This window comes from Lithobates pipiens, unplaced genomic scaffold, assembly GCF_037356315.1.
Source record: "Lithobates pipiens isolate NorthernLeopardFrog02 unplaced genomic scaffold, aLitPip1_a1.2 Scaffold_18, whole genome shotgun sequence".
Taxonomy (NCBI): domain Eukaryota; kingdom Metazoa; phylum Chordata; class Amphibia; order Anura; family Ranidae; genus Lithobates; species Lithobates pipiens.
The window spans coordinates 486,225,699-486,243,422 of record NW_027507758.1 but is presented as its reverse complement, the minus strand read 5'-3'; the positions used below and the strand labels follow the sequence as shown (position 1 = coordinate 486,243,422).

General features: G+C 44.4%; 1 protein-coding gene across 1 annotated transcript in view; it reads left to right on the top strand.

Annotated features, from left to right (window-relative positions):
- LOC143988720 (retinol-binding protein 1) overlaps positions 1 to 17,401 on the top strand; it is a 58,234-nt gene extending 40,833 nt beyond the window's left edge. The window contains exons 3-4 of the mRNA XM_077488503.1: positions 11,084 to 11,185; positions 17,173 to 17,401. Coding sequence (XP_077344629.1) covers positions 11,084 to 11,185; positions 17,173 to 17,229 — 159 coding nt within the window. The 3' untranslated portion in view covers positions 17,230 to 17,401. The remainder of the gene's footprint in view (positions 1 to 11,083; positions 11,186 to 17,172) is intronic.
- Positions 17,402 to 17,724: the final 323 nt, after the last annotated feature.

The window sequence follows — 17,724 nt, the reverse complement described above, 5'->3', positions numbered from 1 at the left end:
TTCCGCCTATCACAGGCGGAGGCGGAGAAGGAGGCGCGGCTTTTGAATTTTAATGTCCGCCGTCTGTCTGCTCGATACGCTGATCGAGCAGTCAGACAGCGGTGACTCGAGTATAAGCCGAGGGGGCACTTTCAGCCTCAAAAAAGAGGCTGAAAATCTCGGCTTATACTCGAGTATATACGGTAATAAATTTTTATTAATAATTTTCCAAATATATACAACAATATTGTGGGCTATACATAGCAGCTTACAAAGCAGGCTGAATATTACAGAAATAAAATAAAAATATAGCCCACTTGCTCATTATTGTCAGCATCAATATGCATTTTACCACCCTCCCTCCCCCCCGCCCCTCCCACCCCACCCCCCAGCCTATCTCGAGCGCGCAATGCCGACACCGGTCGCCTGGAACATGATCACTCAACCATATTCAAATGGGCAAAAGAGAAAAAAAAAAAAAAAAGAAAAGAAGGGGAAAAGGCTACTCCACCCCCCCCCGCCGACCCCCCCATATGGAGGTCCACCCGGGGGGGGAGGGGGGGAAGCCACTCCCCCCCACCCCCCCAAACCAGACGGGCCCCAGTCCACCTCAGAAACAGACTCACTCCGGAGGGAAACCCATGTCTATCAGCCAGGGGTTCCATAGTATCCCGAATTTCCCCAAATTCTTTAATTTTATGAACATTGCTCTCTCGCACCATACCATGGAGTTAATTGCGTTGGCCCACTGTTCAATTTCCGGGGGACTTTTAGTTTGCCAATTTAGTGCTATCAGCCGTCTGGCCTGATGTAAGCACCTCAAGATAGATGGCTTAATCAGCGGAGGGATTCTAACCTCTTCAAATATTCCCAGCAAGCAAGCCCTAGCCGTGGGTCTCAGGGTGGTCTTAAAAACCTTGTTTATTTTAAGCACTATTTCTAGCCAATAGCTATATAGTTTTGGGCATTTCCATACCATATGGAAAAGATCTCCCGGAGCCCCACACCTAGGGCATTCATCACTAGGTTTCCTACCCATTTTCCACAGTTTTTGGGGGGTATAATATACCCTATATATAAGGAACAAGTGGGACACGCGTTGGGCTGGGGATATAGAGGCCAAATGCCCCTGTTCGAGCGTCTTGGCCCATTGTTCTTGGGATATCGGACCTACATCACCTATCCAGCCCTGCCTACTTTTAGCTGGGCCTTCACCTTTCAGGACTCTACTTCTTAGCTTTATATATAACCGCGAGATCTGGCCTTTTACTTGGCTACGGTCCAAAAGACCTTGGAGCTGGGGGATTTCGGTACGCACGATGTCGAGTGTCCCGTATTGAGCTTGAATTCCATGTCTCAGCTGTAGATATTTATAAAACGTCCTGTTAGAGACATTGAATTCCTGCCTAATCGCTTCAAAGGGCTTCATTGTGTTCCCATCGTAAAGATGAACCAATCTATTAATCCCCTGCCTATCCCATTCCAGAGATCTGTCTATCTTGTTTAATTCGCACAAATGGCGATTCTGCCATAGGGGGGTATAAGCAGTTACTCCCACATAGCCCAGTTTTTGCTTTACTTGCCACCATACTTTCTTCATCAAAGCAATAGTAGGGCAGCTATAGATGAATGAATTAGCCTCTAGAGCTTCAGGTACTAATTTATGGGGTGTTCCCAACAACATCAATTTATGATTTATAGACCCCCCTTCTTGGAGCCCCGCCCCTACCAAATGTTGGAGTTGGGCAGCCAGGAAGTATGTCCCTGGATGGGGAATGGCCAACCCTCCCTCCATAGTGGGAAGCTGCAGCGTGCGTAGCCCTATCCGGGCGTGCCTCTTTTTCCAAATTAAGTCCCGGATAAGCGAATCTATGGCTTGGAACCATTTCTGGTTAATCCAGGTTGGGGAGTTATGTAAAATATAGAGTATTTGAGGCTGCCAGAGCATTTTTACTAGGCTGCAGCGTCCCGCCACTGAGAGAGGGAGGCCGCACCATCTATTCAGTTTCGTCTTCATTTTCAGCAGTAATGGTGCTAAATTTTCGTTGGAATATTGGTTTACATCACCAGATATCCAGATACCCAGGTATTTCAGTTTAGTCACCGTCTCCAGGCCTACTATCCCTGGCAGCCCCTCCTGATCTCCGGGTCTGGGTAATGGCAAAAGGGCTGATTTGCCCCAGTTGATCTCTAGACCAGATTGTTGGCCAAACTCGCCCATCAGCTGGACCACTCTATTCAGGGTAGAGTCAACATTACCAATAAAAAACAGGACGTCTTCAGCGAATAGAGCAATTTTTTCTTCTACCCTACCCCGACGGAAGCCCTGAATATCAGGGCAAGATCTTGCTAGAATCGCCAGGGGCTCCATGGCCAGTACAAATAAGAGAGGCGACAGCGGACACCCGTGTCTTGTACCTCTCTCCAGCTGGAATGTTTCAGAAAATTCGGTACCCATCTTGATTTTGGCCCTAGGCCCATTGTATAATAGTTTAACCCACTGGATGAACAAGGGGCCAAAACCAAACCTCTCTAACACCTTCCACAGATAACCCCATTCCAGGCTATCGAAGGCCTTGGTGGCATCTAATGCCAGAATAGCTCCCAGTCCCTCATTATCTCTGGGTATTTGAATATTAAGGAAGACTCTTCTGATGTTAACGCTAGTTGACCTACCTGGGATAAATCCCGATTGGTCAGGGTGTATTAATTTGTGGATATACATGTTTAACCGAGTTGCTAGCGCCTTGGCTAGTATTTTAATATCCGAGCATAACAGGGATATCGGCCGATATGATGGAACTTCCTGGGGGTCCTTACCCTCCTTCAGAGTTAAAATGATATTGGCCTCTAACATCGAAGCAGGCAGTTCCCCCATCTCTAATGCATAATTCAGTGTCGCCAATAGTTCCGGCAATAGCACCTCCCCATAGCGTTTGTAAATTTCTACTGGTAAGCCATCTGGCCCTGGAGATTTATCATTAGGCATTGCAGCTACAGCATTTTTTTTAACTCCTCCAGAGTAAGCGGTGACTCGAGGGATAGTTTGTCCTCCATCGACAATGTTGGAATTTCTGTCTGAAGTAAGAAGTCAGTAGCTAAATTATCTCGTCCCTGATTAGTGGATTTATATAAATTCTTATAATAATCTTGAAGTACCCTCATAATCGCAGGGGGACTGGAAACTAGATCACCGTTTGGGGTCTTAATTACCTGGGCTACTGTTGGCGCACCATTAGTTTGAACCAAAAGGGAGAGGGCTCTACCCACCCTCTCTCCTTCGCCAAAGTAGTGCTGGCGCTGGAATAACCGCCTATTCTCTGCTTTTTTCAAAAGAGCCATTTTATAGACTTGTTGACTAGCCAGCCATTCCTGCTGGCTTACAGTTGATGGGGCTTCTATGTATGCTTGCTCCGCCTGGATAACTTTATGTCTTATTGCTAGATCCTGTTCACGGGCTTTCTTCTTGATTATTGCAACTTGTTGTATTAATGTGCCCCTGATGTAGGCTTTTAGGGCATCCCAGACTATATCAAGAGAGGCTGAGCCCCTATTTATTTGCAAGAATTCCCCTAACTTATCCTGAGAGGGACTTAAGCCCCCCATTAGTACCAACCAACCCGGGTTTATCCTCCACTCCCTAACACCTGTTCTAGCATCCAAGCGCACTGTCATGGACAGAGGGGAATGGTCTGAGACCCCTCTTGCCCCATATTCTATATCCTGTACTACCTCCGCAGCTTCACTATTCCCCAGCACCATATCAATTCTTGATAATGTGCAATAGGTACTCGAGAAGCAAGAATACTGTCTTGCTTGAGGGTGACCTATACGCCATAGATCACTTAGTCCCATTTCGGAGACCAACCCCTGCAAACGCCCCATTCTAGCCCCCACTGGTATAGGAAATCTGTCCATATGCCAGTCCATCGTTTCATTGAAATCGCCTGCTACAATCCATGGAACAGCCGGCTTATCTAGGCAAAACGCCAATAATTTAAACATTACTTCCAGTTTGAAAGGAGGGGGTATATATATATTGGCTAAAATGTATTGTTGCCCACACAACGAGCCGTATAGGAAAACAAATCTCCCCTCTTTGTCGATAGAGGACTCCTTACACAAAAAGTGCGTACCCCTCTTGACCAAAACGCTCACCCCTCTGGAGTATGATGTATGGAAAGAATGATAGTATGCCGAAAACCTGCGATTATTTAGCAGTGGGGCTGTATTAGGGGTTAAATGCGTCTCTTGAAAAAAAAAGCAAGCCCGGGCCGCCCCTCGCTGTTTCCAGCATGACTGCTGCCCTCTTTTTTGGATCACCCAACCCCCTCACATTCCATGAAATAATATGCACACTACCCATACCTGTTAATCATTTCTAGTCCAAGCGGGGGGAGGAGGGGGCCCGCCCTCCCACGACGGGTCCCCCCCCCCACCCCGCCCCCCCCCCAATACCGTTGTGCCAGCAATGCGCGCCCGAGATACCCGAGATACTCCCCTCAACCCCCCTACCCATCCTCTCCCCCCCCCTTCCTCGTTCCCCACCCCCTACCCGCCCAACAGGGCCACCCCTAGGGGTCACTATTGTGATCCGATTTTCCATACACTCAAAATCCTGGGCGCCCACTCCCGGCCCCCCCACTCACCCGGTTTACCTGGAAACAGCTGAGACCCCCAAATTACTCACCCTCAACCTCGCTCAACCCCACCACTCAGGATAATACCTAGATAACATAGACACGAACTAGGTTACCCTTGGATCCAACTTTACAGAGAAAAGAACCTAAAAAAAAAAAAAAAAAAAAAAAAACCCGCACCCCTCTTGCACTACATAATACCTTAACAATGGATTTACATGTTATAAACTGTGCTTTATCTGTGCGCCTATTTCATCTTTTTACTGCCACCCTCCCCCGGTAAGTATTCAACTCATGTGCTGTGCTCATAAAAAGGATGGCTATAAGCTGCCACTCCCTCCAAAGATGTCAGCTACTTCCATCCTTTGCATTTCTATTTTTAATTACCTCTTTGCTTCACCCCGTTTTCCCCCCTTACCCTCCTTCCTTGGGGGAAAAAAAAAAAAAGGGGGGAAAAAAGGGGGGGAGGAGGGAGGGGGAAACTCAGTGCTAGACCCCAACATGTTTACCTACTAAGCCTTTATAGTGACATTTACGCTATGTTGTGCTATTCTTACGCTCCCCCAACTATTCCCTCCTTTCTAATAAGTGAACTCGTAGTGACCTAACTCTCTCTAAAAATTAACTACCATATTAGACATTTAGACATTCCATATTTGTGCTGGGTAAAATTATTACTCGTGAGAATCACCCTACTATTCCCTCCTTTCTGGTAAGTGAACTCATAAAACATAACTCTATCTAAACATTAGCTACCATGTTAAGCATTCCATATTTGTGTTTGGTAAAGTTATTACTCGTAAAAATATTTTACCGTCCTTATCCAAAACAAAAAAAAAAAAAAGGGGGAAAAGTCCTGGTTGTCCTACAGGAGCTAAAGATCTTTTTCGTGCTCCTCCAACCATTTTACCCCTTCACCTGGGGTACCAAAAAAAAAAGTTGAACCCAAAGCGGTTATGCGTAGCCGAGCCGGGTACAGCAATGCATAGCTTATTTTATATTTTTGAAGAGTGCGCTTGATGGAGTTAAACTCTGCTCTCTGCTTCTGTAGGTCTGGTGAGAAGTCTGGGTAGAACGAGGCCCTAGTCCCTTTATAAAAGACGTCTCTCAGTTCCCTAGTCCTACGCATCAAGATGGTGCGGTCATTATAATTCACAAGTCTCAATATCAATGGTCTCGTGCGGCCCTCTAGTGGACGAGGCTTTATAGGGACTCTGTGAGCTCGTTCTATGGCAAAGAGGGGGGTAAAAGGGGTTTCGCCCAAGAGTTCCCTAAACCAGTTTTCCAGGAAGTTTATAGGGTTAGGGCCCTCGCTCCCTTCTGGGAGACCGATCAGGCGAACGTTATTCCTGCGATTCCTATTTTCCATTGCGTCTAGTTGCAGTGACTGTGTGTCTATTTGTTTCTGTAGCCCATTTATTTTTTGACGTAGTGGAAAGAGCTCGTCCTCGACCGTACTTACTCTTCCTTCTAGGGCCGTAGTTCGACCCATCGTATTGCTCAATAGCTGGCCCATAGAATGTAGTTCCATTTTAATACTACTCAGCTGGTTATCGAGGCCAGCTATGGAGCTTTTGCATTCGTTAACTGCTTGCAGTATATCGCGTAGTGTAGGTTCACCATGCTCCGTCAAAGGAAGTTCTGTTAACGCTGTTGAATTATGTGCTGTCTTGCTTACTACTGTAGCTAAGTCACTCACCTTGCTTGCACTAGGTGAATGGCCTGGGTTTGATGTTAGTTGGCTAGTACTTCTCCTTTCCGGAGCAGCCCCCTGTGACCTTGTCTGACCTGCTGGTTGGTGAAGCCCCCTTCTAGTAGGGGAGGTTGCATGGGCAAAGCGTTCAAGCTTTGCTGCTGTTGCGGCAGATGCCTGATTTGCTTTTTCTTTAGCGGCCCGGGTTTTTTGGTTCCCTTCGCTACTCAGACCATCTTCATTAACCCGTTTACTAAGCATGATGTTGCAACTAGAAAAAATAATATTGCTAGATTACAATAAGGGACCCCGTCAGAAAAAACAAAGCACAAGGAGGGGTGGAGATATAGCCCACAAGGGGGAAGGAGAAGCTAATTTGCTGGCAGTAGCGGAATAAAAAGTCAATGGCAGCACGTTTTCCAAGCAGATAACTTATTTTTTGTAGCGAGCGTCTATACGATATAAAACCATATCGTTCAATGCAGCTTAAGTGATATAATAATTTCAGATCCAAGGTACACTGGACTAGCCGTACCAGACAGGAAAAAAAAAAAAAAAAAAAATAAGGAAAAAATCTTTCCACCTGCACTAACACCGTCAGAAAAAAAAGGGGAAGAGAAACATGCTATATTAGCAGATGCTTGTAGATGTATGCAGAGTCGACCATAGATATTGTCGGATTCACACTCACTGTTCCCACATAGCTTCTTCACAGTTAAGTATCAATTTTACACAGTCAGGTTGGCTCAGTGCGGCATATCAGCAAGCAATCAAGGCAAGAGGAAAGAGAGAGGGAGGAGAGGATTTTCAACAGCACTATCATGGGGAGCAGAGCTGCCAGGTCATATCAGTATTAGTATAGTGTGATTGATCCTATAGCTGAAGCTGAAATCATTAATTAGACCTTCATTAGTCCTTCATTCAAATGCTCATACCCAGCTCCTATACCTTCCTTAGCTTCCCTCTCCTCCACTGTACTCTCCCGCGTTACCGTTAGCCTAAGCCGTTGCTTAGGCTTCACCGGAGCTCCTCAGGTACGACTGCCCTTGCTGCGTTCTACTGCTTGCAGATTGCTCGCACTGCCGGGTTTACTACAGCAGATCTCGCGATGTCTCAAGGCCGCTACGTTGAGTCCTACGGGTTCCCCCGAGTTCCACTGGTTCGTTTCCTCGTAGTATGCGGCTAGCCAGCCGAGTCTTCAGACACGCGATAATACAAGTGCCCGCGAGATCTCCCACAGCTATCGCTGGCGTCGCAGGCGTTGTACCAAGGGGGGTTGATGATTTCCTCAGACTCAGGGATGAGGGATGAGGGAGGCTGCTGTATCAGACACGGACCTCCGTTGTCATTGCCAGGCCGATTTCATCCCATCTAGGGAGAGCAAGGGGAGACGAGGACAGCGCGCCCAGCTCTCGCACACTCACTCACTCCCACATCCGACCACGCCCCATCTTGTGGTGGGGGAGATGGATTTCTGCAGACACAGTCTGAGAAGTGATAGTTGGAAAGGTGAAATAACTAGAAGTAATACTCCTCACTGGGGAATATGTTCCAACTAGAGTACTGTATTTTTTCGCACCATAAGACACACCTTTTTTGCCCCCCAAAAATGGGAGAAAATGTCCCTGCATCTTATGGAGAGAATACTGACCAGGCACCGCCCACCACCGTCGCCCTGTCAGAATACCAGTGCTTGGCTTCTCTGTGGAGGAGAGAGGATAGGATGTGAAGATCCTGGCAGGGGCATACCAAGGAGGGGCGGGGGAGGCGGTCCGCCCCGGGTGCCAAAACATGGGGGGGTGTCAATGGTATCGCTATGGGGGTGTAATATTTAATATTTTAATACACCATTTGGTTCAGAATATTATTTTTCTTGTTTTGCTCCTCTAAAACCCAGGTGCGTCTAATGGAGCAAAAAATACGATAATTGAGGAGCGGAAAAAGGAAATGGAAAATCATTAATTTATTATCACAAAAGCTATATTGAAGTATTTTCACCAACTAGAACCTCTGGAGAGAATTGGAGTTAATGCTAACCAGGCTGAAAATGTAAACAAAGGTATCCTCCAAGGGTTTTTCTACGATTGAAGGACCCCACCTTACAAGCCTATACAAACAAGGAGCAACTTCTATTTTTCCTGATTTACATTTTCTCAGGCACAACATGCTCAGGAAGTGGTGTGGCTAGATTATGAGGGTGTCTGCTTACAACAAGGGTTATGGTTGATGTATGATTGTAAAGCTGGCTATGGACTAGACAAATTTTGTTAGAAAACATAGTTCTAGGACCTTTTTATTTTTGATTTTTAAATCAATAATGGGGTAAAATTGAGATTTATTTTCCACTGCATTGATGAGAACAATCAGAGGGTGCCAGAAGGAAAGTTTTTTTTTTTTTATATATATATTTTTTTTTATTCAAACAAATTTCTAAATATGAATGTGATTTTCGTTTTGGGAAATTACATTTATCCCAAAATTCAAACAAAAATTTGAGGATCTTTTGAACAATCTTGGAAAGTAGTGTATGGCCAGCTGTGGACTCAGAAACAAGTTTAATGTATCATGCTTTTAGGAAAAAATGGAGTGCATTTGAGAATAGTTCCCATTGGCTAGTATAGAATAATAAAGTCATGCATGGCAAAAGCATCAATAAATGCCAGTGGACACATACAGCCCAACTCAAAATCCAAAAGCTGCATTCTAGAATCCTACTTTCTCAACCTTTTTAGCATGGTGCAACCATCGATCGATTAGTTTGGGTACATTCAGCATGCCCATACATGGTTCTAATTCAAACCATCTATGGCCAGCTTAACAGGCCAAGTACAGGGGTTAGTGAAGACTTATTGTTACTAATATGATCTGCAAAAAGTGTGGGAACACACATCAACCCTAGAGGGTTGCATTGATTTAGAGGACATAGTACACCCTCTTTATACTGACAACAGATAGGCCATAAGAACCCTATGGGTGATGTTACTGCTGCCAGGCACTGTTAGAGTGCTCTCTCTCCTTTTCCCTGAAGCCGGAACTGGCTGACACAGGGGATCATGTGAGTGAACTGAAAATAGCTAAGGATATACCACTTCTTCTTCTTTTTCTTTTTTTTTTTTTCAGAGGTTAATTAGCATGGGTGTTAGGACGGGGGTGGGGGGGAAGCAATTTTAAGATTAATTTGCTTTACCCTTGAATTCTACTTTACAGACTATGCAAATTTATTGCTAAATGTCCCTTAACAGTTACATAGTAGAATTATTCTAGGGCAGAAGAGTTGATGGGCAGGCAGGGCCATCTTCATGAGAGGTCACACCTGGGAGGCCCCTGCACTTTCCCCAAAGAAGCTGCTTCTTGAGCCCACGCTGCTCAGAAATTGGGGCCCCATGATGACACTGAGAAGGATGGATACACAGGGGAGACAGGCTGGCAGCGGTGTGCCGTGCTGTGCAGAAAGCCATCAGGGAGGAGTGGGGCTGTAGCGTCAGTGATGCTCTGACCCCGCCCCATGCATCTTGAATGATCTGGATTTGGAGGCAAGCGGGGTAGGAGTTGGAGTGGAAGCTGCTGAGTCAGCAGCACTGAGAGCCCACCTGTGGAAATGGCATTTTGAATGGTGTCATGTGAGCCCAGCTGTCCAGCACTGTTTGCACCCAAGGGGTTGGAATGCACAGAGGGATGCTTCCTCCTCCACCCCTCCTGCTTGCATGACACCATCCTTAATGTATGTATGGATGTAATGGGTGTAGAGAGGCCACAGTGTAGGGAGTATCAGGGATGTATTGGGGTCACAATACAAGGGGTATCTTATGGTATATGGTAACAGTGCTGGGGGGAATATCTAGGGTGTAGAGAGGGATCAGAGTGCTGGGGGGATATCGGGGTGTAGAGGGGTCAGAGTGCTGGGGGAATATCTGGGGTGTAGAGGGGTCAGAGTGCTAGGGGAGTTATTTATTTGGGGCTGAGAATCCAGGGGTGTGGAGGTGGTCACAGGATAATTTTAAGGGGGAAACCTGGTGTGTTGGGGTGTGTGTGTGAGTGTGTGAGGGGGGGGGGGGGTTGGTAGGGTGTAACTAGGAGTGCTGGATGTATATAAGATGTAGAGGAGGGGTTACTATGTTGCATCATGAGCATTATTCTAGCAGATATATTATATGCACAGGAAAACTTTGTAACTTTATATATGTCGTATTTTCCTACTGTTTTTTTTGCTGTACAGAATGATTGTTCATGTAGTTAAAGTGGAGCTCCATCCAAAAGGGGAAGCTCCGCTTGTCTGCCTCCTACCTACTTGATGTCTGTTTACCTGTGCTGTCTCCATTGTAGGGGCCCAGAGCATTACTTTGCCCAGGGGCCCATGATGCCGTTAAGATGGCCCTGTGGGCAGGATTTCAAAGATCTGTCTTACAAAAAGATGGCACAGATGCAAGTGTGTGTGGCTAGCATGTGACCCCCCCCCCCCCCCCCCCCCCCCATAGAACTTCATGGAGGACAACAATTATTATTTGTATTCTTTTGTTTGTAGAATCTTTAACAAAGTTGCAGTTTCAAAAAGTCTTTCACTATATTGATGGGATGTGCTGCACATGTGTTCTTAATGTTTGTGGGCCACCTCCCAATGAGATCATGCATTACAGTTTAAGAAGAATCACTGTGAGCAGACTGATGAAATAACCTTTAACAAATGTTAAGATTGTGGATTCATATGCACTGTATTTCTTGCAATTTGTATGAATATGTGACTCGATGTTTCAAAATTCACATATCTCTATAGACCTCAGTCAACTGGGAGGGTGACAAGCTGGTGTGTGTACAGAAAGGAGAGAAGGAAGGCCGAGGATGGACACAGTGGGTGGAAGGAGACGAATTACATTTGGTATGAAACCTTTCCCTTTTGGATTTTAGTAACCTTATTACAGTAACTAATCACACATGCTTTTGGTTTCTTTTTATAGCCTAAATCCTCTAACCCTAAGAGCCCTTTTACACTGAAAGCACCCAGGCGTCAGCAGTAAAGCGGCACTATTTTTAGCAGCGCGGTTTTAGCCCCCGCTAGTGGTCGAAAAAGGGTTAAAACTACCTGCAAAACACTGCTGCAGCATCGGTTTGCCAGTGGTATGGCGGCGCTGCCCATTGATTTCAATGGGGAGGGGTGCTGTAGGACCGGTGTATTCACCGCTCCTATAGCGCTGCAAAGGAGCTACTTTCAGGACTTTTTGTGACGCCCCGCCAGCGCAATACCCCAGTGTGAAAGCACTCGGGCTTTCACACTGGGTTTGCAGCTGAGGCTTTTTTTCAGGCGCTTTACAGGTGCTTTTTTAGCGCTAAAGTGCCTGAAAAATGCCTCCAGTGTGAAAGGGATCTTAGGTTAGAATCACATAGATTATTATTCTTTTTTTTCCATCAGCCAGCTGCTGATGTAAAAAAGGTTTTATTCCCCATCTGCATAAGTGAGGTGGATAGAGGAATCCTCACCGCTGTGCTACTGTGCTCTGACAGCGGGGACTCCTCTGCTGTCAGAATACACTGATCAAGAAAAAAATTACCAGCACCATTCAGCAGGAATGGCCATAGATGGAATGACATTTGTACGGTCCCTGCTGAACTGATCCAATTTTAAACCATCTGTGGCCAGCTCTAGTCCCTTGCTCCTTCTGTGTTGTGTTTTTTTTCTCTCCTAAGAATAAAGGCTAGTTAACTCGGGAGTAGACCCCTTGTACAACATAAAGAATCATTTGTTTTACCTTTTATTATACTAGTTCTGAGCTTCATGCAAGCAGCCTATTTAAGTGAATTGATATGCATCCATTGTACAGATTCCACCGCACAGCCGAGTTTGACAGGTAGGCAGTAGGAATGGACTCGGGCGTGTTTGGAAACCCACCTACCCAATCCTGCCAGGAAGCCGACACTGCGCATGGCTAATCACAGGCAGTTAGACATTTCCCGGTCCGCAGCTGTACAGATTGGGAAATTTCTCACTGCCTGTGATTAGCCGTGTGCAGTGCCAGCTTCTTGGCGGGATTCCGAACAGCCCCGAGCCCATCTCTAGTAGGCAGGAAAGGGTTCACAGAGTTGGATGCACAGGCTCTGGGTGCATGCCAAACTCGGCTCTGCAGTTTACACGGTACAGCCGAGGCACAACTTAAACAGCACAGAAACTACAGGAAAAGTCCACTTGGATGTGGAAGAAAAACAGGAAGAGATTTCAGTGATCAAGTATCATATATACAATGGAGCGCGTGACTATTAGACATTTGCTTATCGGTATCTTACAGTTCACATGTGAAAAAGCATCTATTAGAAGTTACCTTTTGAAAACATTGCAATATGAGTTCATTCCATACAGTATATAGATCAAAGGTATTTAGCAAAGTGATGACTTTCAGTCCTTGTAAACTACATTATGCAATTTTCTTACTCAATTTCCTTTCGATTTACATTCAACCGCGTAGTGGAAGGGCCTGCCTGATTGCATACAAATTGAGTGTTTAGGTTTGACCTTTATATTATATGGTTTGACTAAATCTAAAGAAAATTGTACAAGGAAATGCTATAAAGTATGGCCAGCCTAACATTCAGCCTCCATTCGTATCTGCCTCAAAAACTGATAGGTGGATCTGATTGGAACAGCCATGTGAAATGACCCTTACTAAAACACTGATGTATAACACAGCAATAAACGAGCCACAAAATGAACAACAAAAGCTAACTTAAAGCAAAGTCCCTCCCAGCAAAAAATTAAGTCAGCATCTACACATACTGTAGCCGCTGACTTTAATATTTGGACACTTGCCTGTCCTGGAATCCAGCAATTTTGGCACCCAGTCGATGTTTCCATCGGCTCTCGAGTGCTCCCATCGCCATTCGTGGTAAGGGAAACCAGCAGTGAAGCTTTTCGGCTTCATAGCCAGGTTCCCTACTGCACATGCACGAAGTGTGCTGCACTTTCTGAATGGCCCAGCAGTGGGGGGAAGGAGGAAGGGGCCGAACTTCTGGGTGATTTTCAAAAAATAGTTACCAGCTCTCCCCCCCAAAAGGTGCCAAATGTGGCACCGAAGGAGACAGATAAGCAGAGTTTCCACTTTTGGGTGGAACCCGCCTTAAAGTTGAACTCTAAGCTAATATAAAAAGCAAAGATTAATACAGCCCTTTAATAAGTCATCATTGAATTGACATTTTAGATGCAAGTGGTGTAAGAACCTGAATGTGACCCAGTATCAGTCTCTCGCAGTTCCTGTACAGCAGAGCTGGAGTGTGAGAGGAAGAAGCAGAACAAGGAGCCAATCCATTCATGTGCTGACAAGAATGATGGCAGTAAAAAACAGAGATGGGCCCATCAATTTGTTGCTTCTGCCAAGAGTCCACCCAAAACGATATTTCAGGAAGATAATTGCAGGCAGAATCACTTGTTGCACCTATACTACAGTGGTGTGAAAAAGTGTTTGCCCCCTTCCTCATTTCCTGTTCCTTTGCATGTTTGTCACACTTAAGTGTTTCGGAACATCAAACCAATTTAAACAATAGTCAAGGACAACACAAGTAAACACAAAATGCAATTTGTAAATGAAGGTGTTTATTATTAAAGGTGAAAAAAAATCCAAACCATCATGGCCCTGTGTGAAAAAGTGATTGCCCCCTTGTTAAAACATACTATAACTGTGGTTGTCCACACCTGAGTTCAATTTCTCTAGCCACACCCAGGCCTGATTATTGCCACACCTGTTCACAATCAAGGCATCACTTAAATAGGAGCTGCTTGACACAGTAAGGTCCACCAGAAGATCCTTAAAAGCTACACATCATGCCGAGACCCAAAGAAATTCAGGAACAATTGAGAAAGAAAGTCATTGAGATCTATCAGTCTGGAAAGGGTTATAAAGCCATTTCCAAAGCTTTGGGAATCCAGCGAACCACAGTGAGAGCCATTATCCACAAATGGCGAAGACATGGAACAGTGGTGAACCTTCCCAGGAGTGGCCGGCCGCCCAAAATTACCCCAAGAGCGCAGCGACGACTCATCCAAGAGGTCACAAAAGACCCCACAACAACGTCCAAGGAACTGCAGGCCTCACTTGCCTCAGTTAAGGTCAGCGTTCATGCCTCCACCATCAGGAAAAGACTGGGCAAAAATGGCCTGCATGGCAGAGTTCCAAGGAGAAAACCACTGCTGAGCAAAAAGAACATCAAAGCTCGTCTCAATTTCTCCACAACACATCTTGATGATCCCCAAGACTTTTGGGACAACATTCTGTGAAGCGATGAGACAAAAGTGGAACTCTTTGTGTGTGTCCAAGTATATCTGGCGTAGAAGGAACACTGCATTTCATAAAAAGAACATTATACCAACAGTAAAATATGGTGGTGGTAGTGTGATGGTCTGGGGCTGTTTTGCTGCTTCAGGACCTGGAAGACTTGCCGTGATAAAAGGAACTATGAATTCTGCTGTCTACCAAGAGATCCTGAAGGAGAATGTCTGACCATCTGTTCGTGTACTCAAGCTGAAACGAACTTGGGTTCTGCAGCAGGACAATGATCCTAAACACACCAGCAAGTCCACCAGAATGGCTGAAGAAAAACAAAATGAAGACTTTGGAGTGGCCTAGCCAAAGTCCTGACCTGAATCCTATTGAGATGTTGAGGTATGACCTTAAAAAGGCCGTTCATGCTCGAAAACCCTCTAATGTAACTGAATTAGGACAATTCTGCAAAGATGAGTGGGCCAAAATTCCTCCAGGACGCTGTAAAAGCCTCATTGCACGTTATCGCAAACGCTTGGTTGCAGTTGTTGCTGCTAAGGGTGGCCCAACCAGTTATTAGGTTTAGGGGGCAATCACTTTTTCACACAGGGCCATGATGGTTTGGATTTTTTTTCACCTTTAATAATAAACACCTTCATTTACAAATTGCATTTTGTGTTTACTTGCGTTGTCCTTGACTATTGTTTAAATTGGTTTGATGTTCCGAAACACTTAAGTGTGACAAACGTGCAAAGGAACAGGAAATGAGGAAGGGGGCAAACACTTTTTCACACCACTGTATATGAGGATTCTTCAAAGTTTCCGCACTTTTTTTTTTAACTCTATTAATCACTTCGTCCTAACTTTGACAGGGGATATCATTGTTCGCTTCCATAACCTCCAGTATCCTCGTGTTTTGCCGGCGGTCGTTTCTGATAAGAAACTCTTATCAGTTTCTGATAAGAGTGGTCTATGTGGCTGACTTGCCACAAGATCACTTTTATCGGTGGCTGAAGAGGGCCCCCCCCCCCCCCTCCGCCGCTTACTGGATCTGTCGGCTGCAGAGGAGGCAATCGGATCTTCACCCTGGCTGGGCATGGAGATGAGTGACGGGAAGATAGCCCCCACCCGTCTCCATAACAATTCAGGGCGGAAGCGACCTCAAAATGTCACTTCCGCTCACAGCTCTTAAAGTGCTTTTTTTAATTTTTTTTTTAAATGACTTTTTTTTTTTTATATATTTAAGTGTAAATATGAGATCTGAGGTCTTCTTGACTTCAGATCTCATATTTAAGAGGTCCTGTTATGTTTTTTTTTCTATTACAAGGGATGTTTACATTCCTTGCAATAGGAATAAAAGTGACACATTTTTTTTTGTAAACAGTGTAAAAATAAAAAGGTAAAATAAATAAGAATTTTTTTTTTTTTTAAAACATATCCTGCCAAGCTCGCGTGCAGAAGCGCCTGCATATGCAACCTGTAGAATTTTTTAAATGTCACCCATGTAGATTTTTAAGGGTAAAAGTTTGTCGCCATTCCACAAGCGGCCCCAATTTTGAAGCGCGACATTTTAGGTATCAATTTATTCGGCGTAGCCTTATCTTTCACAATATATAAAATAAAATAAAAGGGCTAACTTTACTGTTGTCTTATTTTTTTAATTAAAAAAAGTGTATTTAAAAAAAAAAAAAATGGGCTTGTAAGACCGCTGCGCAAATACGGTGTGACAATGTATTGCAACGACCGCCATTTTATTCTCTAGGGTGTTAGAAAAAAAAAAGTATAATATTTGGGGGTTCCAAGTAATTTTCTAGCAAAAACAGTTTTTAACTTGTAAACAACACATCTCAAAGAGAGGCTCAGTCCTTGAGTGGTTAAATATAAAAAAAGTGTGGAAACTTTTTGAAGAGCCCTTGTACTATATATGTGTGCACATTTTATGCATTCTCCATAAACATCATAGAAAACGATTTGCAAAATTGGCCGCAGCCACTCTGCAAGATGCAAAGTTGCCACTTTGTAATCACCCCGCTTTATTTAATAATGTAAGAAACCGGTAGCAACCAGTGAGATGTTTTCTGTATGGCTTCTGACCAAATAAATTAGTAAGTAGATAGAAAATAAAGCCTGCAAACATCCCAATGTGGATGGTAAAATACAATGATAATTTTTCTTAGCTTATTCATACTGATCTGCTGCATACTAATAAACCTGTTCTCTCTCCCCATAGAAGGGTTAAACCCTTCTGATGAAAGCTTTTGATTGGCTGTGGCAATGTTCCGCCAGCTTTCTATCAGCACAAAGGCTCCATTCTTTACACCCCTCCCTGGACTGTACATGCCACTTCTATTCCAAGAGATCTTTTTCATTTTCCTTTTGAATTCTCTAACAAAACCGCATGGATTCTAGTAGAAACAGTTTGAAACTTTTGATTGTGCATTCAGCTGTAGATACAGTAGGATGAGTCACTCCTGTGCAGCCCAAGATTCAAAGTTACATGTCTAATAAAAGGATATATTATAGAAAATACTGCCAATGGTTTAGCACAAAATAATGTATCTGATTCTTGATTATTTAGTGACTGGGTGCACTTCTGACCTACCTTTCTACCTTCTTTCCAAAGGAAATGCGGGTTGAAGGTGTAGCCTGCAAACAGGTTTTTAAGAAGATTCGCCAGTGACGCCGTCTGTGACTGTGAAAAAGAACGACCCCATCCCAGAATGACATAGATTAACCTCTGCTCAGTCAAGACGATGCATTTTATTATTATTGTATTATTATAGTAGGGTGCCATTTGTGTGATTTTGTTTTATAATGCCACTTTAGGTACTTTATTAAAAACACTAACCTAACTCTGGTGCTTGTCTTGCTTGCTGTTGATTCTGTGAAGAATGTTGTCAACTATTTAATCATAGAAATGCTTATAGTGTGAAGGGCCTTCATACCAAAAAACAAAGTTATTATCCCCTTTTAATATAGTGGTTAATAAGTTGTTAATTAGTACTTGGCTTCCCACACCTCTGTACTCTGCACACCACGCTGTACAGTGTATACACCACATTGCTCTACTCTGTACACTGAGCTATATGACATACACTCCAGACTACTACTCTGAACACAATGTTGTATGTTCTGTATTGTACACCACTCCACTGTTTACACTGTGCTATATGAC